This window comes from Lichenostomus cassidix, unplaced genomic scaffold (genome assembly GCF_008360975.1).
Source record: "Lichenostomus cassidix isolate B80296 unplaced genomic scaffold, HeHo_3.0 HiC_scaffold_772, whole genome shotgun sequence".
Taxonomy (NCBI): domain Eukaryota; kingdom Metazoa; phylum Chordata; class Aves; order Passeriformes; family Meliphagidae; genus Lichenostomus; species Lichenostomus cassidix.
In genome coordinates this window covers 203,854-231,034 of record NW_028147600.1, presented here as the reverse complement: position 1 = coordinate 231,034, position 27,181 = coordinate 203,854, and the positions used below count along the sequence as shown (strand labels likewise).

The following is a 27,181-nucleotide window of genomic DNA, read 5'->3' as shown; positions in this document are numbered from 1 at the left end:
AGACAGCTCAACATGTGTGAGTATTGAATTCTGGGGAAAATTTGGGAATTTTGGGGAGTTTCTGTGCCAGCTTCGTCAGGCAGCTCAACATGTGTGAGTATGGAAGGAAAAAATCGGGAATTTGGGGGAAAATTTGGGAATTCTGGGAGTTCTGTGCCAGCTTCGTCAGGCAGCTCAATATGTGTGAGTGTTTTGGGGAAAAATGGGGAAAATTTGGGAAAAATTCGGGAGTTCTGTGCCAGCTTCGTCAGGCAGCTCAACATGTGTGAGTATTCCTGGGAATTTTGGGGAAAATTTGGGAGAAATTCTGGGAATTCTGAGAGTTCTGTGCCAGCTTGGTCAGGCAGCTCAACATGTCTGAGTGTTCCAGGGAAATTTGGGAATTTTGGGGAGTTTCTGGGAGTTCTGAGAGTTCTGTGCCAGCTTTGTCAGACAGCTCAATATGTGTGAGTGTGGAGGGGAAAATTTGGGAATTTTGGGAATTTCTGGGAAAATTCAGGAATTTCAGGAGCTCTGGGAATTCTGTGCCAGCTTTGTTAGGCAGTTGAATATGTGTGAGTGTGGAGGGGAATTTTGGGAATTTTGGGGAATTTTGGGAGTTCTGTGCCAGCTTCGTCAGGCGGTTGAATATGTGAGTGTTTTGGGGAAAAATCGGGGAAAATTTGGGAAAAATTTGGGAGGTCTGGGAGTTCTGTGCCAGCTTTGTCAGACAATTAAATATGTGTGAGTATTTTGGGGAAAAATGGGGAATTTTTGGAAATTTTGGGGAGTTTCTGGGAGTTCTGTGCCAGCTTCATCAGGCAGCTCAACATGTGTGAGAATGGAGGGGAAAATTCAGGAATTTTGGGGAAAATTCAGGAATTCTGTCCCAGCTCTGTCAGACAGTTAAATATCTGTGAGTATTCCAGGAATTTGGGGAATTCTGGGAATTCCTGATCCATCTGTGTCCCTGGCTGTCCTCATGCCTGAATCCTCCAGAATTCCAGGATTTCATTCCCAAAATCCCAATTTCCAGATGAATTCAGGAAAGTCATTCACATCGAGCAGGGAGGCTTGGTGGAGAATTCCACGTTTTCCTTCCACAATTCCACATTTTCCTTCCAGAATTCCCCTTTTTTTCCTCTTTTTATTCCCATTTTTTCCTGAATTCCACATTTTCATTCCAGAATTCCATATTTTCATCCCAGAATTCCCATTTTTTCCCATTTTATTCCCAATTTTCCAGACGGATTCTGGAAGGTGGTTCCCATCGAGCAGGGAGGGTTGGTGAAACCAGAGAAGGATGACACAGAATTCCATGGTTTTATCAGAATTCCCATTTTTCCATGTTTTTATCCCAAATTCCCTGGTTTTTATCCCAAATTTCAGATGGCTTCAGGAAGGTGGTTCACATCGAGCAGGGAGGGTTGGTGAAACCCAAAAAGATGACACAGAATTCCATGGTTTTATCCCAAATTCCCTGTTTTTTATCCCAAATTTCAGATGGATTCAGGAAAGTTGTTCACATCGAGCAGGGAGGGTTGGTGAAACCAGAAAAAGATGACACAGAATTCCCATTTTTCCATGGTTTTATTCCCATTTTTCCCTGTTTTTATCCCAAATTCCATGGTTTTATTCCAATTTTCCCTGTTTTTTCCCCAGATGGATTTAGAAAAGTTGTTCACATCGAGCAGGGCGGGTTGGTGAAACCAGAAAAAGATGACACAGAATTCCATGGTTTTATCCCAAAATTCCCATTTTTCCCTGGTTTTTATCCCAAATTTCAGATGGCTTCAGGAAGGTGGTTCACATCGAGCAGGGCGGTTTGGTGAAACCAGAAAAAGACGACACAGAATTCCAACATCCTTATTTCCTGCGAGGTCAGGAGCAGCTGCTGGAGAACATCAAGAGGAAAGTCACCAGTGTGAGTTTGAAAATGTATAAAATATATCAAATATATCAAATATTTGGGATTTGGGATGGGAAAACAACAGGAGGGAAAAAAAATCCTGTAAAAATTAAAAAAAAGAAAATCCAAATTCCACAAAAATTTAAAAAAGACACTAAAATTCTGTAAAAAAACTGTCAAAAAGGCTATAAAAATGAAATAAAGGAAAAAGAGGAACTGCTGGAGAACATCAACAGGAAAGTCAGCAGTGTGAGTTCTGAAAAATAAAATATATAAAATATTTGGGATTTGGGATGAGAAAAATGGGAGGGAAAAAAATTCCACAAAAATTAAAACAAAAAAATCCCCAAATTCAGTGAAGTGTTGTGAAAAAAACTGCCAAAAAGCCTCGAAAAATTGAAAAAAAAAATCCCAAAATTCAGGGAAATGTTGGAAAAAAACTCCTGAAAAGCCTCGAAAAATCAAAAATAAAAAAATATCCTAAAATTCAGGAAAATGTTGTAAAAAACTTCCTAAAACTCCTTGAAAAAAAAAAAAATCCCAAAATTCAGGGGAATGTTGGAAAAAAACTCCTGAAATCTCTCTGGAAATTGAAAAGTAAAAAAAAAAAAACAAGATTTGGTGAAATGTTGTAAAAACTCCCCAAAAGCCTCAAAAAATTAAATAAAAAAATCCAAAAATTCTGTGAAATGTTGTAAAAATTCCTTAAAAACGTCTAAAAATATTTTTAAAAGATCCCAAAATTCGGGGAAATGTTGTAAAAAAACTCCTGAAATCTCGCTGAGAGTTAAAAAACAAAAGAAAAAAACCCCAAAATTTGGTGAAATGTTGGAAAAAACTGCCTAAAAACCTCAAAAAATTAAAAAAAATAAAATCCCAAAATTCAGGAAAGTGTAAAAATTCCTTAAAAACTTCTAAAAATTTTTTAAAAATCCCAAAATTCAGTGAAATATTGTAAAAAAACTCCTGAAATCTCGTTGAGAGTTAAAAAATAAAATTAAAAAAAAAACCTAAAATTCAGTGAAATGTAAAAAAACTCCCAAAAAAGCTCTGAAAATTTAAAAAACCGAAAAAGAACTGCTGGAGAAGATCAAGAGGAAAAGTCAGCAGTGTGAGTTCTGAAAAATAAAATATATAAAATATCTGGGATTTGGGATGGAAAAAAACAGGAGGGAAAAAAATTCCATAAAAATTTAAAAAATATATTTAAAAAAACCTGAAAAAAGGCCAAAAAATCCAGAAAATCAGAAAAAAATTTAAAAATTTGCAAAAATCAGAAAAATTCAAAAAATTCCAAAAAATCCCAAAAGGTCCCCAAAAATCCTCAAAAAATTGAAAACAATCCTCAAAAAATTCCTAAAAATCTGAAAAAATGGCCAAAAAATCGAAAAAGATCAGAAAAAAAATTGAAAAAATCAGAAAAATCAGAAAAAATCCCAAAAAATCCCAAAAAAATCCTCAAAAAATCCTTAAAAAACCCTCAAAAAATCCTATAAAATCTCCTAAAAGTTCCCAAAAAACCCTGAAAAAAATGGCCAAAAAATAGAAAAAAAATCGAAAGAAAATTTGAAAAAAAAATTTGAAAAAAAATCAGAAAAAAAATTTTAAAATCCCAAAAAGTCCCTAAAAAGCCCTCAAAAAATCCCCAAAAAATCCTAAAACAATCCTCAAAAAATCCTCTAAAAGTTCCCAAAAAACCCTGAAAAAAATGGCCAAAAAATCCAGAAAAAGTTTTTAACAATCTGAAAAAAATCAAAAAAAATTGAAAAAAAAATCAAAAAAAAATCGAAAAAAAATCTGAAAAAAAAGGGAAAAATCCCAAAAAATCCCAAAAATCCCTGAGACTGTCCTGAAGAGTTCCCTGCTGGTTTTTGGCTCAGGTTTCAGGAGGGAAGGGTGAGGAGCTGCGGGTTTGGCAGGACGGTGTGGCTCGGCTGCTCACTGACATTCAGGCCATGGGGAAATCATAAAATATACCCAAAAATACCCAAAAAATACCCCAAAAAAATCTTAAAAAATTCCTCAGAAAATCCTCAAAAATTCCTAAGACAATCCCCAAAAAATCTATTAAAAAATCTCAAAAACTCCCAAAAAATCTGGAAAAAATCGAAAAAAATCTGAAAAATATTGACAAAAAAATCTGGAAAAAAAATTTAAAAAAGGGAAAAATCCCAAAAAATCTTCAAAGAGATCCTCTAAAACTCTTAAAATAATGTCCAAAAAATCCCCCAAAAAATCTGAAAAAAGACCCCAGAAAAATCTGAAAAAAATTGAAAAAATCGACAAAAAATCCAAAAAAAATTGAAAAAAAATCCAAAAAAAATTGAAAAAAAATCCAAAAAAAGTGGGAAAAATCCCAAAAAAATCCCAACAATTCCTGAGACTATCCTGACCAATTCCTGGATATTTTCCCTGTCAGGTTTCAGGCGGGAAGGGCGAGGAGCTGCGGGTTCGGCAGGACGGTGTGGCTCGGCTGCTCACTGACATTCAGGCCATGGGGAAATCATAAAATATACCCAAAAATACCCAAAAACCACCCAAAAAATACCCAAAAAAATCCAAAAAGTAATTTTAAAAATCCTCTGAAACTCTTATAACAATCTCCAAAAAATCCTGAAAAAACAAAAAAAAAAATCTGAAAAAAACCCCAAAAATCCAGAAAAAAATCGACAAAAAATCGAAAAAAAATTGAAAAAAAATCGAAAAAAAATTGAAAAAAAATCTGAAAAAAATCGGGAAAAATCCCCAAAAATTCCCAACAATTCCTGAGCCTGTCCTGACCAATTCCTGGATGTTTTCCCTGTCAGGTTTCAGGAGGGAAGGGTGAGGAGCTGCGGGTGAGGCAGGACGGTGTGGCTCGGCTGCTCACTGACATTCAGGCTGTGGGGAAATCATAAAATATACCCAAAAATACCTAAAAAATCTCAAAAAAATGCACAAAAAATCCTCCAAAAATCCTCTAAAACCTCCTAAAGAAATCCCAAAGAAATCTGAAAAAAATAGCCAAAAAAGCGAAAAAAAATTTTAAAAAATCTGAAAAAAATCGAAAAAAATTGAAAAAAAATCCGAAAAAAAATCGAAAAAAAATCTGAAAAAAAAGGGAAAAATCCCAAAAAATCCCAAAAATCCCTGAGACTGTCCTGAGGAGTTCTCTGCTGGTTTTTGGCTCAGGTTTCAGGAGGGAAGGGTGAGGAGCTGCAGGTGAGGCAGGACGGTGTGGCTCGGCTGCTCACTGACATCCAGGCCATGGGGAAATCATAAAATATACCCCAAAATACCCAAAAACCACCCAAAAAATACCCCCAAAAATCAAAAAAATAATTTAAAAAATTCTGTAAAACTCTTACAACAATCTCAAAAAAAATCCTGAAAAAAAACCAAAAAAAATCTGAAAAAATTGAAAAAAAATCTGAAAAAAATTGAAAAAAAATCTGAAAAAAATTGAAAAAAAATCGAAAAAAAATCTGAAAAAAATGGGAAAAAATCCCCAAAAATTCCCAAAAATTCCTGTGAGTGTCCTGAACAGTTCCCTGCTGGTTTTAGCTCAGGTTTCAGGTGGGAAGGGTGAGGAGCTGCGGGTTCAGCAGGACGGTGTGGCTCGGCTGCTCACTGACATTCAGGCCATGGGGAAATCATAAAATATACCCCAAAATCCTCAAAAAAATACCCAAAAAATACCCAAAAAAATCCAAAAAGTAATTTTAAAAATCCTCTGAAACTCTTATAACAATCTCCAAAAAATCCTGAAAAAACAAAAAAAAAATCTGAAAAAACCCCCAAAAATCCAGAAAAAAATCGACAAAAAATCTAAAAAAAATTGAAAAAAAATCGAAAAAAAATTGAAAAAAAATCTGAAAAAAGTGGGAAAAATCCCCAAAAAATTCCCAACAATTCCTGAGCCTGTCCTGACCAATTCCTGGATGTTTTCCCTGTCAGGTTTCAGGAGGGAAGGGCGAGGAGCTGCGGGTTTGGCAGGATGGTGTGGCTCGGCTGCTCACTGACATTCAGGCCATGGGGAAATCATAAAATATACCCAAAAATACCTAAAAAATCTCCAAAAAATGCACAAAAAAATCCTCCAAAAATCCTCTAAAACCTCCTAAAGAAATGCCAAAAAAATCTGAAAAAAATGGTCAAAAAAGCGAAAAAAAGTTTAAAAAATCTGAAAAAAAATCGAAAAAAATTGAAAAAAAAATCCAAAAAAAATCGAAAAAAAATTGAAAAAAATGGGAAAAATCCCAAAAATTCCTGAGACTATCCTGACCAATTCCTGGCTGTTTTTTGGCTCAGGTTTCAGGTGGGAAGGGCGAGGAGCTGCGGGTCAGGCAGGACGGTGTGGCTCGGCTGCTCACTGACATCCAGGCCATGGGGAAATCATAAAATATACCCAAAAAGTACCTAAAAAATCTCCAAAAAATGCACAAAAAATCCTCAAAAAATCCTCTAAAACCTCCTAAAGAAATCTGAAAAAAATCTGAAAAAAATGGTCAAAAAATCAAAAAAAAAGTTTAAAAAATCAAAAAAAATTGAAAAAAAAATCCAAAAAAAATCGAAAAAAAATCCGAAAAAAATGGGAAAAAATCCCAAAAAATTCCCAAAAATTCCTGAGCCTGTCCTGACCAATTCTGGATGTTTTCCCTGTCAGGTTTCAGGCGGGAAGGGCGAGGAGCTGCGGGTGAGGCAGGACGGCGTGGCTCGGCTGCTCACTGACATCCAGGCCATGCGCGGCAAGCAGGACAGCCTGGACTCCAGACTGCTCGCCATGAAACAGTAGGGATTGGGGATTCCTAAAAAAAAATGGGATTTTGGGGAAAATGGGAATTTTGGGGCGGGAAAAATGAGAATTTTTGGGGAAAAATATGGGATTTTGGGGGGAAAATGGGAGTTTTGGGGGGAAAAATGGGGATTTATTGGGGGAAAACTGAAATTCCAGCAGGAAAAATGGGAATTTTGGGGGAAAACAGGGATTTTGGGGGAAAAACGGGGTGTTTGGGGGGGGGAAATGGAGATTCCCATGGAAAAACAAATTCCCTGGATTTTTTGAAAGAAACAGGAAAAATGGGGATTTTGGGGGGAAAAACTGAGATTCCAGCAGGAAAAATGGGAATTTTGGGGGGGAAATGGGGATTTTGGGGGGAAAGCCCCCCAAATCCCGGCATTTCCCAAACCCCAAATCCCAACATTTCCCAATTCCTGTCATTCCCAAAAACCCCAAACCCCAGCATTTCCCAAAAACCCCAAATCCCAACATTTTTCCCATCCCAAAACCCCAAATCCTAGCATTTCCCAAAAACTCCCAAAACCCCCAAATCCCATCATTTCCCAAATCCCAGCATTTCCCAAACCCCAAATCCCAACATTTTCCCATTCCAAAACCCCAAATCCCTGCGTTTTCCATCCCAAAACCCCAAATCTTGAGATTTCCCAAATCCCAAACCCTATCATTCCCCAAACCCCAAATCCCAGTGTTTTCCATCCCAAAACCCCCAAATCTTGGGATTTCCTTACCCCAAATCCCTGCATTTCCTCATCCCAAAAACTCCAAATCCCAGGATTTCCCAATTCCCAACATTCCCAAAAACCCCAAACCCTGGGATTTCCCAAATCCTAACATTTTCACATCCCAAAACCCCAAATCCCAGCATTCCCTTTCCCAAAAACCCCAAATCCCAACATTCCCAAAACCCCAAATCCCAGCATTTCCCAAAAACTCCCAGAACCCCCAAATCCCATCATTTCCCAAATTCCATCACTCCCAAAAACCCCAAATCCCAACATTTCCCAAATGCCATAATTTCCCAACCCCAAATCCTGGGATTTCCCAATTCCCATCATTCCCAAAAACCCCAAATCCCAGCATTTTCACATCCCAAAAACCCCAAATCCCAGGATTTCCTTCCCCAAACCCCTTTTTTGGGAATAATCAGAATTTCCCAATCTCCTTCACCCCACAGATCTTTGGGATCAAAACCTCCAAACCAACAACCCCGATGGCAAATCCCAAACCAATCCCAAACCAATCCCAAACCAATCCCATCAATCCCCCCATTGCCTCCCAGCCACTCCCAAATCCCAAACCAATCCCACAAATCCCCTAATTGGCTCCCAGCCGCTCCCCAATCTCACAATGATCCCAAAATCCCAAAATGGCAATTCCAGCCCAGCTGCTCCACCCCATTGCTTTGTTCCCAATTCCTGACCCTTGGCAGCCTCAGCTGGGATCAGATCCCAGAAATCCTATAAAGTTTGGGCTCAGCTGTCATCCCAATCCCATAAATCCTGTGGGGTTTGGGCTCAGCTGTCATCCCAATCCCGAAATTCCTGTGGGATTTTGGCTCAGCTGTGATCAAATCCCATAAATCCTTTGGGGTTTTGGCTCAGCTGTCATCCCAATCCCACAACTCCCCTGGGATTTGGGGTTTCCCATTGTTTTCCAGCAGTTTTCCCCTATTTAGGGTCGGGGCAGCTGGATGGGATTAATTGGGAATTCCATCCCAAATTCCCACGGGGAATTCCCGGGAATGGAGCAGCTGAGCTGCGGGGCTGGGAGGGAATGGGGGATTTCTGATCCTAATGACATCCTGGGTTTGGGGTTGGAGGGAATGGGAATTCCTGATCCTAATAACATCCTGGGTTTGGGGCTGGAGGGAATGGGGGATTCCTGATCCTAATAACATCCTGGGTTTGGGGTTTCCTGGATTTGGGGCTGGGAGGGAATGGGAATTCCTAATAACATCCTGGGTTTGGGGTTTTCTGGATTTGGGGTTGGAGGGAATGGGAATTCCTGATCCTAATAACATCCTGGATTTGGGGTTTGGAGGGAATGGGGGATTCCTGATCCTAATAACATCCTGGATTTGGGGTTTGGAGGGAATGGGGGATTCCTGAGCCTAATAACATCCTGGCCCTATTTCTGGATTTGGGGTTTCCTGGATTTGGGGTTGGAGGGAATGGGGGATTGCCTGATCCTAATAATATCCTGGGTTTGGGGTTTGCTGGGTTTGGGGCTGGGAGGGAATGGGAATTCCTGATCCTAATAACATCCTGGGTTTGGGGTTTTCTGGATTTGGGGTTGGAGAGAATAGGGAATTTCCTGATCCTAATAACATCCTGGCCCTATTCCTGGATTTTGGGGTTTCCTGGATTTGGGGTTGGGATGGAATAGGAATGTCCTGATCCTAATAACATCCTGGATTTGGGGCTGGAGGGAATATCCTGATCCCAATAACATCCTGGCCCTATTCCTGGATTTGGGGTTTCCTGGATTTGGGGCTGGAGGGAACGGGAATGTCCTGATCCTAATAACATCCTGGATTTGGGGTTTCCTGGATTTGGGGTTGGGGTGGAATGGGAATGTCCTGATCCTAATAACATCCTGGATTTGGGGTTTTCTGGATTTGGGGTTGGGAATGGAATGTGGAATGTCCTGATCCCAATAACATCCCAGTCCTGTTCCTGGATTTGGGGTTTTCTGGATTTTGTGTTGGGAATGGAATGGGGGAATTTCCTGATCCCAGTAACATCCTGGGTTTGGGGTTTTCTGGATTTGGGGCTGGGAATGGAATGGGAGTTGCCTGATCCTAATAACATCCTGGATTTGGGGTTTTCTGGATTTGGGGTTTCCTGGATTTGGGGGATTCTGATCCAAGGAAACCCCAAAATCCAGGAAATGCCAAAGTCCTGCATTTGGGATTTCCTGGATTTGGGATTTCCTAGATTTGTGAGTTTCCTACATTTGGATTTTCCTGGATTTGGGATCTCCTGGATTTAGGACTTTCCTGATTTGGGATTTCCCAGCTTCAGGGCTATCCTGGATTTGGGAGCATCATGGATTTGGGATTTCCTGCTTTTAGGGTCTCCAGGATTTGGGAGATTCCTAGTTTAGGGTTTCAGGATTTGGGGTTTCTGGGTTTAGGCTGTTGTGCTTTGGGGTTTTGTGCATTTGGGATTTTCTGGATTTGGGGTTTCCTAGATTTGGGGCTGGGAATGGAATGGGGGAATTTCCCGATCCCAATGCCATCCCAATCCTAGGATTCTGAGGGGTTTGGGATTTCCTGGATTTGCGATTTCCTGGATTTAGGACTTTCCTGGTTTGGTGTTTTCTGGATTTGGGAGATTCCCAGTTTAGGATGTCTTGGATTTGGGATTTTCCTTGTTTTAGGGTTTCCTGGAGTGGAACTTTCCTGGATTTGGGATTTTTGTGGTTTAGGTTGTTCTGCTTTGGGGTTTCCTGGATTTGGGATTTCCTGGTTTAGAGTTTCCTGGATTTGAGACTTTCCCGGATTTGGGATTTTTCCCTCCGGATTTCCCACTCCATTCCCATTTTTTCCTACTCCATTCCTGGTTTTTCCCACTCCATTCCCAGCTTTTCCTGAGGTTTTTCCCATGGGTCATTCCCGGTTTTTCCAAGGTTTTTCCCGAGGTTTTTCCCGTTTTTTCCGAAGTTTTTCCCGAGGTTTTTCCCTCTCCATTCCTGAGGCTTTTCCCGTGGGTCTTTCCTGTTTTTTCCCGAGGATTTTCCTGAGGCTTTTCCTGGTTTTCCCACGGGTTTTTCCTGGTTTTTCCTGTGGGTCTTTCCCAGTTTTTCCCAAGGTTTTTCCCTCTCCATTGCTGGGTTTTTCTCGTGGGTCATTCCCAGCTTTTCCAGAGGTTTTTCCCAAGGTTTCTCCCAGTTTTTCCTGTGGGTCATTCCTGGTTTTTCCAAGGTTTTCCCCGAGGTTTTTCCCAGTTTTTCCCAAGGTTTTTCCCTCTCCATTCCCTGGTTTTTCCCGGTTTCCCCGAGGTTTTTCCCGAGGTTTTTCCTGAGGTTCTTCCTGAGGTTTTTCCCGAGGTTTTTCCCATAGGTTTTTCCCAGTTTTTCCCGAGGTTTTTCCCGGTTTTTCCCGTGGTTTTTTCCTGGTTTTTCCCGGTTTTTCCCAGTTTTTCCCGTGATTTTTCCCAAGGTTTTTCCCGGTTTTTCCCATGGGTCATTCCTAGTTTTTCCCAAGATTTTTCCTTCTCCATTCCCAGGTTTTTCCCAGTTTTTCCCGAGGTTTTTCCCGAGGTTTTCCCGCAGTTTTTCCCACAGTTTTTCCCATTTTCCCAGCCCGTTTCCCTGTTTCCCCGCAGTGAGAACGAAGCTCTGTGGCGAGAAGTCGCCAGTTTGCGACAGAAACATTCGCAGCAGCAGAAGGTGGTGAACAAGGTGAGAAATTCCCTAATTCCAGAATTCCCAGGATTCCTGGGATTCCCAGTCATTCCCAGAATTCTCATTCTCAGAATTCCCATTTATTCCTAAAATTCCCATTTCCAATATTTCCCATTCATTCCCAGAATTCCCATTTATTTCCAATGATTCCCATTCATTCTTGGGATTCCCATTTCATTCCTGGGATTCCCATTCATTCCCAGAATTCCCATTCATTTCCAATGATTCCCATTTGTTCCCAGTGATTCCCATTTCTTCCTAAGATTCGCAATTATTCCAATTCATTCCTGAGATTCCCATTCCTTCCCACTCATTCCCAGAATTCCCATTCATTCCAAGAGATTCCCATTTATTCCTAGGATTCTCAATTATTCCCATTCATTGCCAAGATTCCCACTCATTCCTGGAATTCCCATTCCCAGTGATTCCCATTCATTCCAGGAATTCCCATTCATTCCAGGAATTCCCACTCATTCCCATTCCTTCCCACTTATTCCCAGTGATTCCCATTCATTCCCAGGATTCCCAGTGATTCGTAGTGATTCCCATTCCCAGGATTCCCATTCATTCCCACTCACTCCCACTCATTCCCAGCAATTCCCATTCATTCCCAATGATTCCCATTTCTTCCTAACATTCCCAATTATTCTCATTCATTCTCAATGATTCCCATCCATTCCCAGTGATTCCCATTCATTCCCAGTGATTCCCATTTGTTCCTAACATTCCCAATTATTCCCATCCATTCCCAGTGATTCCCATTCATTCCCAAGATTCCCACTCATTCCTGGAATTCCCATTCATTCCTGGAATTCCCATTCAGTCCCAGTGATTTCCATTCATTCCCAATTCATTCCCGTTGCCCATTCATTCCCAGTGATTCCCATTTATTCCTAAGATTCCCATTCATTCCCACTCATTCCCAGCAATTCCCATTTATTCCTGAGATTCCAATTTATTCCTGAGATTCCCATTCCTTCCCAGAATTCCCATTCATTCCCAATAATTCCCACTCATTCCCAGTGATTCCTGTTTATTCCTAAGATTTCCATTCATTCCCAATGATTCCCACTCATTCCCAGCAATTCCCATTGATTCCCAGGGATTTCCAGGATTCCCATTCATTCCCAGCATTCCCATTCATTCCCAGTGATTCCCATTCATTCCCAGTGATTCCCATTCATTCCCAGTGATTCCCATTCATTCCCAGCAATTCCCATTCATTCCCATTCCTTTCCAGTATTCCCATTCATTCCCAGCATTCCCATTCATTCCCAGCAATTCCCATCACTTGCCGAGGAGTTTCTCCCATTTTTTCTCTTCCCAGAGCTCTTTTTATCCCATTTTTCCTCTTCCCAGCTCTGATTCTCTCCAGTTCTTCCCAATTTTCCTCTTCCCAGATCACTTCCCCTCCACTTTTTCCCAATTTTGCCCAGTTTTCCCTTTCCCAGATTTCCTCCCCTCCACTTTTTCCCTTCCCAGATCTCTTCCCTTCCAGTTTTTCCCACTTTTTCCCACTTCTTGCCTTCCAAGTTCTCTTCCCCTCCACTTTTTCCCAGTTTTTCTCTTCCCAGATCTCTTCCCCTCCACTTTTCCCCACTTTTTTCCACATTTTCCACTTTCCCCCACTTCCCCCACTTTTTTCCCACTTTTTTCCCACTTTTTTCCCACTTTTTTCCCACTTTTTTCCCACTTTTTTCCCACTTTTTTCCCACTTTTTTCCCCACTTTTCCCCGCTTTTCCCCTACTTTTCCCACTTTTTCCCACTTTCCCCCACTTTTTTCCCACTTTTTTTTCCCACTTTTTTCCCACTTTTCTCCCACTTTTCTCCCACTTTTTTTTCCCACTTTTTTCCCACTTTTTTCTCCCACTTTTCTCCCACTTTTCTCCCACTTTTCTCCCACTTTTCTCCCACTTTTCTCCCACTTTTTCCCTTCCCAGTTCTCTTCCCCTCCACTTTTTCCCAATTTTTCCCACTTCTCCCCACTTTTTCCCTTCCCCAGATCACTTCCCCTCCAGTTTTCCCAGTTTTCCCTTTCCAGATCTTTTTCCCTCCAGTTTTTCCCATTTTTCTTCCTCCCAGTTCTCTTCCCCTCCAGTTTTTCCCGTTTTTCTCATTTTTTTCCCTATTTTTTTCCCGGTTTTTCCCGCAGCTGATCCAGTTCCTGATCTCGCTGGTTCAATCCAATCGCATCCTGGGTGTCAAGAGGAAGATGTGAGTTGGAAATTCCCAAAATTCCCCTGGAATTCCCAAAATTCCCACAGGAACCGAGGGGTTGGGATCCCCCAGAGCCTCCTGGAATTCCCAGGATTTGGGATAATTTGGGATTTGGGATCTGCCTGGATCATCCTTGGATCCTCCAATCGCAGATCCTTGGGAAGAGGGAAAATCCAGGGAATAAAAACTCCCTGGAAACCTAAGGATTTCTGCTTTCTTTTGGGTAAAAAACCAGGAAAAATTCCCCTGAATTCCAGAAATCCTGGAATTGTGGGATTGGGAATGCTGGGCTGAGATTAGGGATGATCAATCAGGCAGGAGAATTCCAGGAATTCCCAAATTCCCATGGGAAACCATTCCGCCTTGATCCCAAATCCCTCTGCCACTCTCCTGAAAAACCCTTAGAAAAACCCCTGGAAAAACCCCTGGAATTCTCCTGGAATTCTCCTGGAATTCTTCTGGAATTCTCCTGGAATTCTCCTGGAATTCTTCTGGAATTCTCCTGGAATTCTCCTGGAATTCTTCTGGAATTCCTCATTCCCAACATTCTCCAGCCTCACCCCCAATCCCGATTCCCAGCCCTGGAAAAACTGGGAAAACTCCTCCCTGTTTCCTGGGAAAATCCGGGATTTGTCTGTGGGGTTTTTGGGATTCCCGCGGTGATTCCCGCTGTTTTCCCGGTGGTTTTTTGGGGTTTTTTGGTGTTTTTTGGGAACTCTCAGCCCGCTGATGCTGAACAATGGTGGGTTTTTTGGGGTTTTTGGGGTTTTTTGGGAACTCTCAGCCCGCTGATGCTGAACGATGGCGGGTTTTTTGGGGTTTTTGGGTTTTTTTTGGGAACTGCCAGCCCGCTGATGCTGAACAATGGTGTGTTTTTTGGGTTTTTTGGGGTTTTTTGGGAACTCCCAGCCCGCTGATGCTGAACAATGGTGTGTTTTTTGGGGTTTTTGGGGTTTTTTGGGAACTCTCAGCCCGCTGATGCTGAATGACGGCGGGTTTTTTGGGGTTTTTGGGGTTTTTTGGGAACTCCCAGCCCGCTGATGCTGAACAATGGTGGGTTTTTTGGGGTTTTTTGGGAACTCTCAGCCCGCTGATGCTGAACGACGGCGGGTTTATTGGGGTTTTTTGGGGTTTTTTTGGGAACTCCCAGCCCACTGATGCTGAACGACGGCGGCTCAGCTCACTCCATGCCCAAGTACAGCCGACAGTATTCCCTGGAGCATCTGCACGGCGGAGCTGGATACGGGGTGAGAGCGGGAAACGGGAAAATAACGGGAAAAATGGGATTGGAAATGGGATTATTGGGATCGTTGGGATTGTTGGGAACGCCAGATACGGGGTGAGAATGGGAAAATGGGATTGGGATTAGTGGGATTGGGAATGCCGGATACGGGGTGAGAGTGGGAAATGGGATTATTGGGATTATTGGGAATGCCGGATACGGGGTGAGAGCGGGGAAGTAACGGGAAATAACGGGAAAAATGGGATTGGGAATGGGATTGGGAATGCCAGCTACGGGGTGAGTGAAAATAATGGGAAAATAACAGGATTGGGAATGGGATTATTGGGATTATTGGGATTGGGAACGCCGGATACAGGGTAAGAATGGGAAAATAACGGGGAAAATCGGGAAAAATAACAGGAAAGTAACGGGATTGGGATTGGGAACACCAGATACAGGGTGAGAATGGGAAAAACGGGATTGGGAATGGGATTGGGGTTATTTGGATTGGGATTGGGAATGCCAGATACGGGGTGAGAACAGGGAAATAACGGGAAATAATGGGAATAATAACGGGATTGGGAATGGGATTGTTGGGAACGCCGGATACAGGGTGAGAGCGGGAAATGGGATTATTGGGATTGTTGGGATTGGGAACACCAGATAGAGGGTGAGAATGGGAAAAACGGTACTGGGGAAATAACGGGATTGGGAATGGGATTATTGGGATTATTTGGATTGGGATTGGGAACACCGGATAGGGAGTGCAAAGGGAAATAACGGGATTGGGATTGGGTTTGTTGGGATTATTGGGATTATTGGGATTGGGAATGCCCGATATGGGATGAGAGAGGGAAAGAATGGGAAAATAACGGGATTGGGAATGGGATTGTTGGGATTATTGGGATTGGAAACGCCAGCTACAGGGTGAGAATGGGGAAAATAATGGGAAAAAACGGGATTGGGAATGGGATTGTTGGGATTGTTGGGATTGGGAATGCCGGATATGGGGTGAGAACGGGGAAAAACGGGAAAAATAATGGGGAAAATGGGATTGGGAACGCTTGCTATGGGGTGAGCGAGAATAATGGGGAAAGAACAGGAAATAACGGGAAAAGAACAGGGAAATAACGGGAAAAACGGGATTGGGATTGGGAACATCAGCTACAGGGTGAGTGAAAATAACGGGAAAAATAACGGGAAGAATAACAGGAAAATAACGGGATTGGGAGTGGGATTATTGGGATTATTGGGAACGCCAGCTACAGGGTGAGCAAGGGAAAGTATAGGAAAATAACAGGAAAAACGGGATTGGGAATGGGATTGGGGGATTGGGAATGCCAGCTAGGGGGTGAGCCAGGGATGGGGGAAATAATGGGAAAAACAGGAAATAACAAGAAAAACGGGACTGGGGGCATAGGGAAGGGGATTGGGAATGGGAGAAGGGGATTGGGAATGAGTGGATTGGGGGGATGGGATTGGGATTGAGAATGGGATGATTGGGATTGGGATTGGGATTTGTGGGAATGGGATTGGAAATGGGATTGGGATTGTGAATTCTGGGATTTTCCCCTGTGAATTCCAGGATTTTCCCCTATGAATTCCAGGTTTTCCCCCTGTGAATTCCAGGATTTTTCCCCTATAAATTCCAAGATTTTCCCCATTAATTCTGGATTTTCCCCTTCCAGGCTCCCTCCCCGGCTCTGTTCTCGGCCGATCCCGCTGCCTCCTCCGGGCCGATCATCTCCGACGTCACCGAGCTGCCCCAGGCCAGCCCCGAGCCCTCTCCTGCCTCCCCCAGGTGGGAATGGGATCCCAAAAATCCTGGGAATTGTGGGAAAAGTGGGAATTGTATCCCTGAAATCCTGGGAATTATGCAAAATCCATCCCACCATTCCCAGGCCAGCCCCGAGCCCTCTCCTGCCTCCCCCAGGTGGGAATGGAATCCCCAAAATCCTGGGAATTGTGGGAATTGGGATCCCTGAAACCCTTGGGAACTGTGGGAATTGGATCCTAAAAATCATTGGGAATTGAGGGAAATCCATCCCACCATTCCCAGGCCAGCCCCGAGCCTTCTCCTGCTTTCCCAAGGTGGGAATTGGATCCCTGGAATCCTTGGAAAATTGGGGAATTGCATCCTGAAAATCATTGGGAATTTTATCCCCAAAATCCTGGGAATTGCAGCCCTGAAATCCTGGGAATTGCAGCCCGAAAATCCCTGGGAAATGTATTCCTAAAATCCTGGGAATCTCATCCCTAAAAACGCCTGGGATCTCCCGGATTTCCCTTTGCCAGCCCCACATTCCCAATTCCCAGATCATTCCTAGATCATTCCCATTGTCCCATTATTCTCGTTATTCCCATTGTTTTTTCCATTGTTTTTCCCTTTATTATTTCTTCTATTATTCCTTTTGTTATTCCTATTGCCTTTCCTGTTATTTTTCGTGCCATTCCCGTTGTTATTCTCACTATTATTATTCCCATTGTTATTCCCATTATTATTATTCCCATTGTCATTATTCCCATTATCGTTCTCCTTATCATTCCCGTTGTTGTTCTCCTTGTTTTTTGTATTATTTTGGTATTGCCATTATTATTTCTGTTATTCTGGTTTTTTCCCACTATTCCTGTTATTATTCCTGCTATTCTTCCCATTGTTCTTTCCAGTATTCTCTCTGTTCCCATTATTCCCATTATTATTTCCATTATTCCCATTATTCTTCCCATTCTTTTTCCCATTGTTCTTATTGTTCTTCCCATTGTTATTCCCATTATCATTCCCATTATTCCCATAATCATTCCTATTATAAATCTCAACTATCATTCCCATTATTCCAATTATCATTCCCATTACAATTCCCAATTATCATTCCCATTATTCCCATTATTCCCATTATTATTCCCATTATTATTCCCATTATTCTTCCCATTGTTTTTCCCATTCTTCTCATTGTTCTTCCCATTGTTCTTCCCATTATCATTCCCATTATAAATCCCAATTATCATTCCCATCATTGCCATTTTAATTTCCAGTTATCATTCCCATAGTCATTCCCATTACAATTCCCAATTATCATTCCCATTTTTCCCATTATTCCCATTATCATTCCTATCATCATTCCCATCATTGCCGTTTTAATTCCCATTATCATTCCCATTGCAATTCCCAATTATCATTCCCATAATTCCCATTATCATTCTCATCATTATTCTCGTCATTATTCCCATCATCATTCCCATCATTCCTGTTTTCACTCCCATTGTTATTCCCATTATTCCGAATATTATTCCTATCATTCCCATCATCATTCCCATTATTCCTATTATTATTCCCATTATTCTTCCAGTTGTTTTTCCCATTCTTCTCATTGTTGTTCCCATTGTTCTTCCCATTGTTCTTCCCGTTATTCCCATTATCATTCCCATTATAAATCCCAATTATCATTCCTGTTATTCCCATTATCACTCCCATTATCATTCCCAATTATCATTCCCATTATTCCCATTATCATTCCCACTATTCCCATTATCATTGCCATTTTAATTCCCAGTTATCATTCCTGTAGTCATTCCCATTGTAATTCCCAATCATCATTCCAATCATTCCCATTATTCCCATTATCATTCCCATTATTCCCATTACAATTCCCAATTATCATTCCCATTATTTCCATTATAGTTCCCATTATCATTCCCATTATTCCCATCATCATTCTTATAACTGCCATTATTATTCCAATCATTCCCATTATCATTACCGTTCCCATTATCATTGAAGTTGTTCCCATTATTATTATTATTCCCATCATTCCCACTATTATTCCCGTTATTATTCCCGTTATTATCCCCAGCATTCCCGAATTCCCGATTTCCCCCAGGAGCAGCCCGGCTATCCGGATCAAGGAGGAACCTCCCAGCCCAGCGCGGAGCCCCAGGGGGGACGAGCCAAACCCCGGCAATTCCGGGAATTCCAACCATCCCGGGAACACCAACAACCATCCCGGGAACACCAACAACCCCGGGAATAACCCCGGGAACAACACCACCAACCCCGGGAATGCCGAGACGCCGCTGTCGCCCTCCACCTTCATCGACTCCATCCTGCGGGAGAACGATCCCGGAGCCGCCGGCAACCCCCAGCCCCAGGAAAAGTGCCTCAGCGTCGCCTGCCTCGACAAGTGAGGGATTTGGGAGGGAATTCTGGGAATTTTGGGAATTCTGGGGATGGTGGGAATGTGGGATGGATGGGAACGATGGGATAATGGGGATGGTGGGAATTCCCAGCCCCAGGAAAAGTGCCTCAGCGTCGCCTGCCTCGACAAGTGAGCCATTCTGGGAGGGAATTCTGGGAATTTTGGGAATTCTGGGGATGGTGGGAATGTGGGATGGATGGGATAATGGGGATGGATGGGAACGATGGGAATAATGGGAACGATGGGAATCCCCAGCCCCAGGAAAAGTGCCTCAGCGTCGCCTGCCTCGACAAGTGAGGGATTCCAGGAATTCCTGGAATTCTGGGAATGGTGGGAATGTGGGAATGGTGGGGATGGATGGATGGGATAATGGGAATCCCCAGTCCCAGGAAAAGTGCCTGAGTGTCGCCTGCCTCGACAAGTGAGAGACGGGAATGAATTCCTGGAATTGTGGGAATGATGGGAATGGTGGGAAGGATGGGATAATGGGAAGGATGAGAATGATAAGAAGGATGGGAACAGTAGGAAGGATGGGAATGACTGGGATAATGGGAATAATGGGAATAATGGGATGGATGGGGGTAGTGGGAATGACAGGAGTGTTGGGAAGGATGGGGATAATGGGCATGATGGGAATTATGGGAATAGTGGGAAGGATGGGGATAATGGGAATTATGGGAATAGTGTGAAGGATGGTGATACTGGGAATGATGGGAGTAGTGGGAATAATAGGGATAATGGGATGGATGGGGAATGATGGGAATAGTGGGAAGGATGGGAATGATGGGAATAGTAGGATGGATGGAACTAATTGGGATAATGAGAATGATGGAAATAGTGGGAATAACAGGGATAATGGGAACGATAGGGATAATGGGAATGATGAGAAAAATGGGAATCGTGGGGAAAATGGGGATAATTGGCTGGATGGAAATAATGGGAATCGTGGGGATAATGGGAATAGCAGGAAGGATAGGAATAACAGGGATAGTGGGATGGATGGAGATGGTGGGAATGATGGGATAGATGAGGATTATGGGAATGATGGGGATAACGGGAACAACGGGAACATCCTCATCCCAATCCAACTTTCCCTTTCCCAATCCTGTTTTCCACTGGAATTCCCACCGTTCCCACTCCTGTTTTCCCATCCCCAATCCCGATTGTCCCCTGGAATTCCCATCATTCCCAATCCCGATTTCTCATGGAATTCCCACCATCCCCAATCCCACTTTCCCCTGGAATTCCCATCATTCCCAATCCCACTTTTCCATGGAATTCCCACCCTCAATCCCACTTTCCCCTGGAATTCCCAACATTCCCAATCCCGATTTCCCATGGCATTTCCACCATTCCCAATCCCACTTTCCCCTGGAATTCCCACCCCAATCCGTATTTCTCCTGGAATTCCCAGGACGGAGCTGTCGGAGCACCTGGACACCATCGACTCGAGTTTGGACAACCTGCAGACCATGCTGAGCACCCATGGCTTCAGCATGGACAGCGCCCTGCTGGACGTGAGCTCAGAGCCCCGGGGAATTCCCGGAAAAATTCCCATAAAATTCCTGGAAAATTCCCAAAATTCCCAAATTCCCAACATTCCCGGGATTCCCGGCACGCCACTCCCAGCCCCAATCCCAAAAAGTCCCAGAAAACCTTTGGGAAATGAGTTTGGAAATTGGGATTTGGGATTCTGGGAAAATCCCAGTGTTTATTCCCTCAGGGATTCCTGGAATTCCCAATCCAGTTTTCCTGAGTTAGGGAGGATTTTTCCCAGGTCAGGGAGAATTTTCCTGGAATTCCCAATCCCAGTTTTTCTGTGTCAGGGAGGGTTTATCCCAGAATTCCCAATCCTGGTTTTCCCAGAACTCTCAGAAAATTCCTGGAAAATTCCTGGAAAATTCCCAACATTCCCAGGATTCCTGGCACGCCACTCCCAGCCCCAACCCCAAAAAGTCCTGGAAAACTTTGGAAAATGAGTTTGGAAATTGGGATTTTGGGGTTTCAGGATCTGGGAAAATCCCAGCATTTATTCCCTGGATCAGGAAGAATTTTTCCCAGAATTCCCAATGCCATTTTTTCTTGGCTCAAGGGAGGGTTTTGCCTGGGAATTTTTCCCAGGAATTCCTGGGATTCCCAATCCTGGTTTTCCTGTGTCAGAGAGATTTTTCCCAGGAATTCTTAGCTTTCCCAATCCCAGTTCTCCTGGGTCAGGATGGGTTTATCCCAGAATTCCCGGAATTCCCAATCCCATTTTTTCTGGGTCAGGGAGAGTTTTCTCAGGAATTCCCAGAGTTCTCAATCCTGGTTTGTCCCAGCATTCCCAATCCCAGTTTTCCCATTTTTCTCATTATTTTTCCCATTATTTTTCCCATTTTTCCCTCATTCCCAATCCCATTTTTCCCATTTTTCCCATTATTTTTCCCATTTTTCCCATTATTTTTCCCATTTTTCCCTCATTCCTAATCCCAGTTTTCCCATTTTTCCCATTATTTTTCCCGTTTTTCCCATTTTTCCCATTTTTCCCATTATTTTTCCCGTTTTTCCCCGGCAGCTCTTCAGCCCCTCCATGGCAGTGTCAGACATGAACCTCCCGGATTTGGATTCCTCCCTGGCCAGTGTGAGTTCCTCGGGAATTCCATGGAAATTCCTGAGAATTCCTTAGAAATCTGAGGAATTCTCAGGAATTCCAGCTGGGATTGGGGAGGGGGAAGTGCAATTCCATGGAAATTCCTTAAAATTCTTGAGAATTTCAGGAATCCTTGGGAATTCCATGGGCTGGGACTGGGATGGGGGGAACTGCAATTCCATGGAAATTCCTGAGAATTCCTTAGAAATCTCGGGAATTCTCAGGAATTCCAGTTGGGATTGGGGAGTGGGGGACGGGAATTCCATAGAAATTCCTGAGAATTCCTTAGAAATCTCGGGAATTCTGGGGGGGACTGGGGAGGGGGGGGGAGTGGAATTCCCTGGAAATTCCCAGAAATTCCCTGAAAATCTTGGGAATTCTGGCTGGGATTGGGGAGGGGAGACTGGAATTCCATGGAAATTCACTGGAAATTCACCAGAATTCCCTGGAAATTCCTTGGAAATCTCAGGAATTCTTGGGAATTCTGCCTGGGAGTGGGGAGGGAGGGCTGCAATTCCATGGGAATTCCCAGAAATTCCCTGAAAATCTTGGGAATTCTTGGGAATTCTGGCTGGGATTGGTAAGGGGGGACTGGAATTTCATGGAAATTCTCAGAAATTCCTTGGAAATTTGCTGGAATTCCCTGGAAATTCCTTGGAAATTGCCTGGAAATATCCTGAAAAATTCCTGGGAATTCGCTGGAATCTGAGGGAATTCCTTGGGAATAAGGGAATTCCATAAAAACAAGAGAATTCCATGGGAATGAGGGAATTCCATAAAAATGAGGGAGTTCTGTGGGAATGAAATGAGGGAATTCTGTGGAAATTAGGGAATTCCATGGGTTGGGAATAAAGGAATTCCATGGGAACTAAATGAGGGAATTCTTTGGCAATGAGGGAATTCCGTATGAATGAGGAAATTCCACGGGAATGAGGGAATTCCATGGGAATGAAACGAGGGAATTCCATAAAACCCAGGGAATTCCATGGGGTGGGAATTGGGGAATCCCTGGAATCCCTGGATAACACATTCCCGCCGGAATTCCCGCAGATCCAGGATCTCCTGTCGGCCCAGGAGCAGCAGAAACCGGCGGAGAGTGAAGGTGGAGCCGAGAACACGGGTGAGAGACGGCGGGAAGGGAAAATTCGGGAATAGTGGGAATTCCCAACGGGAATAACGGTGGGAATAGCGGGAATTCCCAACAGGAATAACAGCAGGAATATTGGGAATTCCCAATGGGAATAATGTCGGCAATAGCAGGAATTCCCAATGGGAATAACAGCAGGAAGATTGGGAATTCCCGACGGGAATATCATTGGGAATTCCCAATGGGAATAATGTCAAGAATAGCGGGAATTCCCAACAGGAATATCGGGATTGGCAGGAATTCCCAATGGGAATAATGTCAGGAATAGCGGGAATTCCTGCCGGGAATATCAGGAATAACAGCAGGAATTCTTTCTGGGAATGTTGGGATTGGTGGGAATTCCAGTCGGGAATGCCAGAAGTTGGGAATTCTCAGCTGGGAATGTCAGAAATATTGGGAATTCCTGCCGGGAATAATGTCGGGAATTCCCAATGGGAATAACTGCAGGAATAGCAGGATTTGGGAATTCCCACTGAGAATATTGAGATCCTGGGATTGAGGAACAGGGAATTCCTGCCGGGAATAATGGTGGGAACATCAGGAATTCCCAATGGGAATGTCAGAATTTGGGAATTCCTGCCAGGAATGTCAGGAATTCCCAATGGCAATGGCAGGAATTCCTGCTGGAAATGCCGGGAATGTTGGGAATTCCCAATGGGGATATCGGCATTGGGGGGAATTCCTAATGGGAATAATGGCAGGAATTCCCAGTGGGAATGTCAGGAATTCCTGCCGGGAATATCAGAATTATTGGGAATTTTTGCTGGGAATATCAGGATTGGTGGGAATTCCAGTCGGGAATGTCAGAATTTGGGAATTCTTGCCTGGAATATCGGGAATTCCCAATGGGAATGTCTGGAATTCCCAATGGGAATATCGAGATTGGTGGGAATTCCAGTCGGGAATGCCACATTCCCAAATTTCTGGTTTTTAGGGAAACAACTCGTCCATTACACAGCCCAGCCGCTGTTCCTGGTGGATCCCACATCCCCAAATTCCCAATAATTCCCAAATTCCCATTTTTCCCGGCAAACAGCTGGTTCAGTACACAGCCCAGCCGCTGTTCTTAGTCTATCCCACATTCCCAAATTCCCGATTAATTCCACAATTCCCAAATTTCTGGTTTTTTAGGCAAACAGCTGGTCCATTACACAGCCCAGCCGCTGTTCCTGATGGATCCCACATTCCCAAATTCCCATTTTTCCCATTTTTCCAGGCAAACAGCTGGTTCAGTACACAGCCCAGCCGCTGTTCTTAGTCTATCCCACATCCCCAAATTCCTGATTAATTCCAGAATTCCCAAATTTCTGGTTTTTTAGGGAAACAGCTGGTCCATTACACAGCCCAGCCGCTGTTCCTGATGGATCCCACATTCCCAAATTCCCATTTTTCCCATTTTTTAGGCAAACAGCTGGTCCATTACACAGCCCAGCCGCTGTTCCTGGTGGATCCCACATCCCCAAATTCCTGATTAATTCCAGAATTCCCAAATTTCTGTTTTTTTAGGCAAACAGCTGGTCCATTACACAGCCCAGCCGCTGTTCCTGGTTGACCCCAGCGCGGTGGTGGATTCCGTGGGCTCAGCCGATCTCCCCATTTTCCTGGAGCTGGGCGAGGCTCCGTGCTTCCCCAGCGACTATCCCGAGGAGTATCCCGAGGAGTATCCCGAGGATTATCCCGGCCGCCCCGAGGACCCCGCGCTGCTGCCCAAGGACCCCGCCGTGTCCTAAGGGCTGATCAATGATCAATGGACTGATTGATTGATGGATTGATGGATGGATTGATGGATTGATGGATTGGTTGGTTGTTGGGAAGGTCAGGACGTGAAGCGGCGGGAAAAAGGAATTCCCGGATTTCTCCGGAGCTGCTGCCGTCGTGGAGCGGCATGGGAGATCCCAAAAAATCCTGGGAGAACCACAGAGATCCCTGGAGATCCTGGAGCGTCATGGGAGATCCCAAAAAATCCTGGGAGAACCTGAGAGATCCCAAAAAATCCCAAAAGATTCTGGGAGAACCTGAGAGATCCCAAAAAATCCCAGGGGGTTACAAAAATGCCAGGAGATCCTGGAGCGTCCCAAAAATCCTGTGGGATCCCAAATCCAATTGGATCCCAAAACCTGGCAAGGCCAAGAGGTCCCAAAACCCAATGGGGTCCCAAATCCCATTTGTGCCTCAAATCCCATGGGACCCCAAAATCCATTGGTATCCCAAATCCAATGGGAACCCAATTCCAGGGGGAATCCCAAAACCTGGCAGTGCCTCCAATCCAGTGGGACCCCAAAACCCAATGGGACCCCAAAACCCAATGGGACCCCAAAATCCTGTGGGATCCCAAAACCCAATGGGATCCCAAAACCCAATGGGATCCCAAAATCTGGCAGTGTCTTCAATCCCATGGGACCCCAAAACCCAATGGGACCCCAAAACCCAATGGACCCCAAAACCCAATGGGACCCCAAAACCCAATGGACCCCAAAACCCAATGGGATCCCAAAACCCATAAGATCCCAAGGCTCCAATTCCAGCTGCTCCAGGATTTTATTCCTTGATCAACTCTGGGAAATCCCATGGGAATTTTGGGAAATTTCTGGGAAATCTCTGGGAAATCCCACTCGGCGCTCCCAGATTTTGGGATTTCAGCATTCCCGGATTTCGGCGTTCTGGGATTTCAGCATTTCAGGATTTCGGCATTCCCAGATTTCGGCACTTCCGGATTTTGGGATTTTGGCGTTCCCATATTTCAGTGTTCCAGAATTTTAGGATTTCGGTGCTCTGGGATTTTGGGATTTCAGCACTCTGGGATTTTGGGATTTCGGCACTCCTGGATTTTGGGATTTCAGCGTTCCCGGATTTCGGCGTTCTGGGATTTCTGTATTTTGGGATTTCAGCATTTCAGGATTTTGGCACTCCCGGATTTTGGGATTTTGGCATTCCCATATTTCAGTGTTCCAGAATTTTAGGATTTCGGTGCTCTGGGATTTTGGGATTTCAGCACTCTGGGATTTTGGGATTTCGGCACTCCTGGATTTTGGGATTTCAGCGTTCCCGGATTTCAGCGTTCCAGGAATTTGGGATTTCAGCGCTCTGGGATTTTGGGACTTCGGCATTCCCGGATTTCGTCACTTTGAGATTTTGGCGCTCCAGGATTTTGGGATTTCGGTGTTCCCAGATTTTGGCGCTCCGGGATTTTCTCGCTCCAGGATTGGGATCGACCCCGAAACTGCACTTGGGGTTTTCACGAGACAAGGACTCGGATTGTGCAGCAACGAGACAGAATTCCATAGGGGGATGGGGCAGGAATCCATATGGGAACGGCGGGATCCTGTATGGGATTGAGGCTGGATCCTATATGGGAACATTGGGATCCTGTATGGGATCGAGGCTGGATCCTATATGGGATTGAGTGTGGATTCTGTATGGGATTGAGTCCGGATTCTGTAGGGGAATATCTGGATTCTATATGGGACTGAGTCTGGATTCTATATGGGAATGTCCAGATTCTATATGGGATCCAGTCTGGACTCCGTATGGGATTGGGTGGATTCCATATGAGATTGAGTCTGGACTCCATATGGGATTGAGGCTGCATTCTATAGGGGAATGAGTCTGGATTCCGTATGGGAATATATAGATTCTATATGGGATTTAGTCTGGATTCTGTATGGGAACGTTTGGATTCCATATGGGATTGAGTCCGGATTCTATAGGGGAATGTCTGGATTCCATATGGGATTGAGACCAGATTCCATATGGGATTGAGTCTGGATTCTATAGGGGAACATCTGGATCCCATATGGGATTGAGACCAGATTCCATATGGGAATATCTGGATCCCAAATGGGAATGTTCGGTTCCCATACAGGAACATTCAGATCGCATATGGAAACATCCAGACCCCATATGGGAACGTTCAAATCCCCTATGGGAACATTCAAATCCCATACAGGACCCCCAGACCCTATATGGGAATGTTCAAATCCCATATGGGAACGCTGAAATCCCATATGGGAAGGCTCAGATCCCATACAGGAACATCCAGACCCTATATGGGAACACCCAAATCCCATATGGGAAGGCTCAGATCCCATACAGGACCCCCAGACCCCATAAGGGAAAGCTCAGACCCCATACAGGACCCCATTTCCCATATGGAGCTGCAGCCCTACAGGAAGTTCTGCTCTCCACATACAAATCTCTATAAAACCAACTCTCTGTTGCTTCCAGAACATTCTGTCCTCCCACGGGAATTGGGATGGGATTTGGGATTTGGGGTGGGAATTGGGATTGGGGTTGGGGTTGGGGGTGGGGTTGGGGTTGGGATTTGAGGTTGGGATTGGGTTGTTAATTGGGATTTGAGGTCAGGAATTGGGGGTTGGAATTTGGGTTGGGAATTGGGATTGGGGTGGGAATTGGGATTTGGGGTGGGAATTGGGGTTTGGGGTTGGGATTGGGGTGGGAATTGGGATTTGAGGTTGGGGTTAGGATTTAAGGTGGGAATTGGGATTTGAGGTCAGGAATTGGGATTGGGAACTGGGATTTGGGATTTGAGGTGGGAATTGGGATTTGGGGTGGGAATTGGGGTTGGGAATTGGGATTTGGGGTGGGAATTGGGATCAGGATTGGGATTTGGGGTGGGAATTGGGATCAGGATTGGGATTTGGGGTGGGAATTGGGATTTGGGGCCAGGGTGGAGATGG

General features: G+C 44.0%; 1 protein-coding gene and 1 long non-coding RNA gene across 4 annotated transcripts in view; both read left to right on the top strand.

The window, feature by feature from the left end:
* Positions 1-24,522, top strand: part of LOC146421847 (heat shock factor protein 1-like) — a 28,576-nt gene extending 4,054 nt beyond the window's left edge. The window contains exons 1-12 of one of the 3 annotated variants that reach the window (XM_085047002.1): positions 244-265; positions 1,767-1,903; positions 6,534-6,658; positions 10,997-11,072; positions 13,229-13,290; positions 14,444-14,540; positions 16,204-16,316; positions 18,394-18,693; positions 20,123-20,225; positions 21,263-21,328; positions 22,388-22,457; positions 23,991-24,522. In XM_085047002.1, the coding sequence (XP_084903128.1) occupies positions 262-265; positions 1,767-1,903; positions 6,534-6,658; positions 10,997-11,072; positions 13,229-13,290; positions 14,444-14,540; positions 16,204-16,316; positions 18,394-18,693; positions 20,123-20,225; positions 21,263-21,328; positions 22,388-22,457; positions 23,991-24,214 (1,377 nt within the window). In that variant the 5' untranslated portion in view covers positions 244-261 and the 3' untranslated portion in view covers positions 24,215-24,522. Of the gene's footprint in view, positions 1-243; positions 266-779; positions 815-1,766; positions 1,904-6,533; positions 6,659-10,996; positions 11,073-13,228; positions 13,291-14,443; positions 14,541-16,203; positions 16,317-18,393; positions 18,694-20,122; positions 20,226-21,262; positions 21,329-22,387; positions 22,458-23,990 lie in introns of those variants that run through there. The other 2 variants (XM_085047003.1, XM_085047001.1) reach the window with 2 other exon arrangements.
* A 1,503-nt stretch (positions 24,523-26,025) lies between these two features.
* On the top strand, positions 26,026-26,691 carry LOC146421846 (uncharacterized). Its single transcript, XR_014848443.1, has 2 exons — positions 26,026-26,454; positions 26,560-26,691. It is a non-coding gene; the product is annotated as an uncharacterized LOC146421846 (long non-coding RNA).
* Positions 26,692-27,181: the final 490 nt, after the last annotated feature.